This window comes from Columba livia, chromosome 4, assembly GCF_036013475.1.
Source record: "Columba livia isolate bColLiv1 breed racing homer chromosome 4, bColLiv1.pat.W.v2, whole genome shotgun sequence".
In the NCBI taxonomy this organism is placed as follows: domain Eukaryota; kingdom Metazoa; phylum Chordata; class Aves; order Columbiformes; family Columbidae; genus Columba; species Columba livia.
In genome coordinates this window covers 44855713-44862231 of record NC_088605.1, presented here as the reverse complement: position 1 = coordinate 44862231, position 6519 = coordinate 44855713, and the positions used below count along the sequence as shown (strand labels likewise).

The window sequence follows — 6519 nt, the reverse complement described above, 5'->3', positions numbered from 1 at the left end:
ATGATTAATATATTTGGTTAGTTTTTACCACACCTTTTTCTTAGAAACAACAGAATGTAAATAATAATAATCATCATAATGAAGGAAAAGCCTCAGAGGAGCATTTCTTGAATGCTTTGTGTATCTGTGAGTATAACAAGTCTCAGCTCACCTCAAGGCCTGAGGAAGTTAACGCTCCTCAAAAACACCTGACTGAAAAATTTCATCTTTGGTAAGAAAACCTTGAGAGGGAGAAGTTAAAACCTCTCAGTGGGGGAATTTTAAGCAAACAAGGAGAGGCAGAGTTAGGCAATTGTTTCTCTAAGTACAGTGTGAAATAATCCCTTTATGCTAAAATGTACCTACCATTAATTACTACATTTATCACTTGCAATTCTGAAGTATTGTATCAAGTATGTTTTTAAAAGTTTAAGACTAAATATTAGAAAAGCGCAAGGCATCCCAATTAAACCCAGAAGCGCGTCTCCCTGTGTCATCCCTCCTGCTGGCTAAGGATGGCCGTGTCCCTGAGCCGGCAAAACTCCCCAGGGATGAACATGTCAGGGAGACACGAGTCTCACCATGGGGCAGCTCTCAGCAAATTAGGAGACCAGGATCATTAGCACCGCTTTTCTCTTGTCCTTTTCTGCAATATTTCCCCCCAGCTCCCTGTCCAGGCCCAGCCCACCTACTTACCCTCCCCCTCCTTTGACTCATCCCATGTATTTTACCTCATGTCACCCTTTCCTAAATCCCATCCTTTAAAACAAGTGATCCCATCCATGCTCTTGAAGCTAGGGAAGAGGTCGAGTGCTAAATTCCCTGAGCATCTGAGGGGAGGGGGAAAAACAAAGTCCAAGCAGCGGTAGTTTGAAGAAACAGTTTCAGCATGAAGCCAAGTACACGGGAATGAGCTTAACAATGGATGACAAGAGGACAGAAAACAGGAGGGATGGTGATTTTGCATCTCGATGAGAGACACAGCACTATGAAAACAAAGGTAAAGAGCAAAGGCCTAAGGAGTTCAAATGCAGCAGTTCAAACGCAAGCAATTGGGAAGGAAACTGGTGCAAGAAATTGGCAAGGAAGAAAGTAAGCCAAAGCTGGGGGGTAGGGACAGTAGAAAACACACAAGATTTTTGGAAAACATTATCCTCCATACCCTGTATGGCTCTAGAAACTCCCCACTCCTCTGCTGCCATCAAATACCTGCCCTGAAATGCATGTCATGCCTTCTTCCACTAGCAAGTCTACGGAAAGGCAAAAGGACAAAAAAAAGGACAATATTAAAGCAAAAAAAGCCCCAACATTCCTGCAAAACAGTCTTTTTTTTTCTGGTAAAAAAACTTAAGGTTCAAGTAAATCGGGTTTCTCATAGAGCCCTAATTCTTCATTCTGATACAGGGCTAAAGTTAGAACTGGATAATTATACGCCACATTTACACCAGATATTTGTCTTTGGGGCAAAACAGATCAGTTAAGACAGAATCAGAAGCCACCTAAGAATTTTCCAGAACTGATATCAGAAAGTCATACCAACTTGCAAAAATGTTCACATTTTCATGAGAACTCATTTTCATGATGCAAACAATAACAGAAGGTGTTATTTCAATTTAATGGCTTCACATGCACACAATTTAAAACATTTTGTATGTTTATACAAATAACATCACATTCTTGTTTGACCCTTCTTGTGGATTTACAGCAAAGCAGAATTAATAAAGCAAGTGGAAGTCTTGGTAACAGAAGACTTGTTTTCGTAACTGACATTCAAAATGCTAAGTAGAAAATCACCCTCTTTAACTTTTCCTGTTATTGTATGTTGGAAAGATATAAGTATGCAACCACACAGAAACATTTATTCTCCCAAAATTAGCATTATTACTTTATTTGGTGATTCATTACAATCTGCAAATCCAATAGTCAAAAAAATAAACTAGGCATAATGTTAAAGCATTTTACAAGCAAAATACTTTTACTTTTCCTTTTCAATTTGCATAGGGTGGGATAAGTGTATTGGTTAATGAATATAGCGTACAGAAGAATGAAACCATAGTTCATCAAACTGTACTGAAGAGTGTAACGATCCTGTGAGCACACAGTTCTTGAACAGCTGTAACCTTCAATGGAAAACCATACACTTCAACATTAACAAGGCTGCCTTCCCATGACCTTGATGCATCATGAAGGCTGCAAGCCACTGGGCTGCTTTTCTTACATTGTAGATCATCCTACTTTAAAGAAATTAAAGAGTTAAACAAACCAGAATGCATCTATCTAGGGTCATTTCTTTTCTACCAGAACAAAGGCCAGAATGGAGAGAGGGAATTTTTAGAGTCAGCTTCTGAAACCACTTACAGTGATGTCCATCTCTCATATTTTCAGTGCCATGAAGCTAGCAAGCTTAGAGCTTCATCCACACATCTCTCTTTATTTTTACTGTGCATCCAGGTAAAAAACTATTTTTTCACTGTGTAGCAACAAACTGCAAAGAAATCATCATGCTCCTTTCCCATTGTAACCACACCTCTGTTACTCCAGCTGTATAAATCTGGCTTTAAAGTCTCACAAAGCTAAAAAATAGTTGATCTAGATTGTAATAAAAAAAAAAGAATATTAAATACCTTTGGTAAAAATAGATATATTTAACAAGTTTAGAAAAGCAAATAGTTATATTGTCAAAAGGAGAGTATAAAAATGTACACGATAAAAAATAACAAACAAACAAACAAAAAATCATCAGCCGTAGTAGTAAGAAAAAAGGCGCTGTTCTTTTCAATATTTGCTTCCTTAGCTCACGTTATTGTCCAGTCTTCTTTCTAAAAGGCAGGAGCTTTACTAGAGCATATGGAAAAATCCAGTCCTTCCTACCAGCATTAGAGAAATTAAGTTTGATTCGGAACAAGACAGTCTCTTTTACCCCAAGTTTGTACAACAAAGAATGCTTCAATTTAGAGTACCTAGGAGTAGTTGAACACAGAAAGGAAGATTTCAGGTGTTTTCAACCAGAGGCCAGATGTACTGGAGCTGTAGAAATGCGACAGCCAGCAGGATCAAGTCTCCATGAAGTGAGCCTTCTAACTTTATTTTTACTCCTAAATTATAGATCCATGTATTGTCAATAAAACTGTAGGGGAAAAAACAATACACGTGTTTTAAATCCCTCATTGATGCCTTTCTCCCATCCTTTCACTGGGCCTCCAAACAGAGCTGTCACACAACATATAATCCCAGTTTGCCTTCTCCTCTTTTTAGAGCTCACTGTGAATCTTGAAGACGGAAGATCCCCAAAGCAAACAACTGAGATTACAGAAGGAGATAATGCACAAGCCCCATAATAGAATCAGCCATTGATTGAATGTGCTTTGAAAGAAAACAGCACAATTAAATATTTTTTATCCTTCAGTATTCCCTTTGCACACACAGTCACACTCCTCATGGTGTTCCAAGGGTACATCTGTCAATGATTTATGCAATCCTCGGACGCCAATCCTCGGCTTCAGCTGAAGAACCTGAAGGAGAAGACAAGCATCAAGCAAACAGCAAGTGCTCCACCACACACCTTGACTATGAGCTAGATTCCACTGGAAACAAACCAGATGACAGGAAACCTATTAAAAGAAATAGGTTTTCCTCAGCTGAATTTCTTCATTTATTCCACCCACTAATTGTTATATCTGCTTTTCGCTGAAGCCCTGTATGAATTTGACTAAAAACTTTGAACAAGTACTTGCTTTTTTCAAAGAAGAGTGTCTTGCAGATTTGTATTTCTACTCAATTTTATTTAAGGGCCAATGCTACAGTTAACCAAATAGAATCATTAAATAATTATGTCATAAGTAATTTAGGTACAGATTTATAACAACAGAAATGGACAGATATCTGTTCCTTCATAAAGTTCACTTCTACCACTAGAGAAAGCTGATGAAGGAGGTGTAGTTGTGATGTGTCTGAACTGCACCAGTAAACAAATACCTCAGGAATGACTTAATAGTTCAACAGAAGAATACTGTAGCAAGGAAGGTATTACATTTTTTTAATGTAACACCTCATTAAAATGGTAAAAAAAAATGCCGTATGTGTACTACATAAAATTTTAAAACATTAACATTGGTGTATTCCTATAGTAGAAATAAATTCCTTGATTGGCTTTTGGTATTTCCAAACATACAAATGCAAAAAAAAGGGCATACCTCATGATATTTTTTGGTGACTTTTGTTGGTACGCATTGGCACTCATTGCAACTCTGATGACAACAGGCACAGTTTCCACCACAGCGTTTGACCAGAAGACACAATGGCCAGAAGATGGTGTCAGTTCGCTTCAGCTCCTCCCTCAGTGACACGGAGAAGTTGCGAGGAGTACAACTATAGAGCCGCACCTCCTCCTTGAGGAGGTTGAGATCGACCACTGCAAAGAGGCAAACAAAGTGGTGCTTTTCTGATTCATAATCCAACTTCATTGTGGTAAACCAACTTCAGCAATGCAGAACCCTTGAGGAAAGTTCATTTTTGTGCAGGTGGTGCAGGTTCAGCACACAAGTATAATACTGCAGTTAGATGAACACCATGACAACTAAATTGAATGATTGTTATACAGGAGTATTCACCAGTTATTTTATAACTCTGGAAGAATTGATTCAAATTAAACAAAGCAAGCTTTGGCTACTATGTTCCAATAAATGTTTCATCAAGTCAACCTTTGTTCACGCTCATACTCCGAGCTCTAGTGTTGCTATGCTATAATAATCTTGGATTGAAGAAACACACACAGTAATTACGAATCCTGCAAACCTCAAAACACATTTTTAAATTCATTTGCATAAAGCATTCAAACTTCTTCCCAGGGTAGTGTAAATATATAAAAGAATCAAACTATTTATATCTAAGAAGAACTCACTTCTATGGACTACTAGCTTCAAGAAGTTATTCGTCATCAGTGAATACTGTACAGACAACAAGTAAGTCCACAAGCATGTGTATCTATATAACTATTGGTACACTCAGTTTTTCCCTTTTTCCTTCAAAACAGCATATATATGAATTTCTGTTGCTACTCTGGGTTTTGTTTTCACTTGATATGTCTTAAATAAAATATAGCTCCTCCTTATAAGCACCTAACTTGAAGTGCAAATTAAAGGTATTAATACTTGGCACCAGTTTCCCTATAAACTGGTTCCACTCTATCACACTAAAGCTTCACTAGGCCAATGGTTGAACAGCAAGCTCATGAACAGATCTGAAACAGGGCAAAGCACCTTTAGGTTCACCTTAGGTACATAGTTAAGAAAACACAGGCATTGAAAGAGTCTGTTAAGACTGAAAAAAATGGAATTGGTTTAGTGAAAAAATTAATACATATTTTTCTTTGGTCAAAAGTAGTGTAATTTAATTTATTTTAGAAAAGCCAGACTCTAATGATCAGAATCTGGGATCTTTTGTCCGAACTGTTTCTCTCCAAACCTACCATCATCAAGGAACAGAAACAATGGTTAATTCACAGGGGCAGTTTATCTGGATTTAAAAAAAAAAAAAAAAAAAAAAAAGAATACTGTGATACTATGGCTACTGAGATGACTGAAGTAGAGGTCTTGAGCAAAGCAGCAAAGAGCTTTAAACTACCTGTTTTTGAGCTAAATCAAGAAGAAACAAGGAAAAAACTCCTAGTGCACTGATATTACTTGACAAATACATTATAGTTATTGCTAGCAGTTTGTTTAAAGCTAAAAATATGTTCCTGATCTGAATCACACTGTAGGAAGAACTTTTTTCCCCACTACTGACTAGGCAAAAAGCCTCTAGAGGTCACCGAGGAGAACTTCAGCCTATCAAGGCAAGATAATATCTCTCAATTCTGTTTAAACACCTAGGAAATAAAAACAATTTAGAAGCTGCATTTCTCTAGTAGAAATGCTCACTAGTACTGTCACATGAGCAGATCTTTGGGTAGCAATTTCATTCCATGTTTCTTCAAAGATTTCCTTTGCAGAACATATCCATAGACTGTCATCCATAAGTAAGGGTTTATTGTGAAAGGTCAGTTAAAGACACTGAAGCCTTTTCTGTGCTTGCATTTACAGTGAATGCCAAGCTGAGGCTCTTCATTCCATCACTATCAGGTTAACACAGGCTCCTAAATAAACAATCTGATTTTTAAAAGCAAAGAGTGTGTAATAACTCCAATAAAGTTACTGATAGGACGCCAGCCTGCCTCCCACAATGAAAGAGCATTCCTTGGGGAAAGCTGAGAAGGGAGCAAAGGAAAAGAGAGACAAAACATCCAGGGGAGAGATTCACTGTGAGAAATTAGAAATTACTTAAACTCTTTTGATCAGCTAATAAATAGCTCTGGGCTGAGTCATTTGGAGGGTGGACATGCCTACCTTCATCAATCAGGAATGGAGTGCTGCTGTTACGTTTTCAAATATATAGTAAGTTAACTGTCTGAATGCAAATAAAATGCCTAAAACACAAAGAGAATAATGCTAGTTCTGCTACTACTTCCTACTGGTGGATTTCTACAGAGGCTGACACGCTTGG

At 37.6% G+C, this 6519-nt stretch overlaps 1 protein-coding gene across 1 annotated transcript in view; it reads right to left on the bottom strand.

Annotated features, from left to right (window-relative positions):
- Window positions 1-1575: 1575 nt before the first annotated feature.
- Window positions 1576-6519, bottom strand: part of PDGFC (platelet derived growth factor C) — a 131708-nt gene continuing 126764 nt past the window's right edge. The window contains exons 6-7 of the mRNA XM_065061467.1: window positions 4173-4390; window positions 1576-3491 (exon numbers count right to left, since the gene is read on the bottom strand). Of these exons, the coding sequence (XP_064917539.1) occupies window positions 3375-3491; window positions 4173-4390 (335 nt within the window). The 3' untranslated portion in view covers window positions 1576-3374. The remainder of the gene's footprint in view (window positions 3492-4172; window positions 4391-6519) is intronic.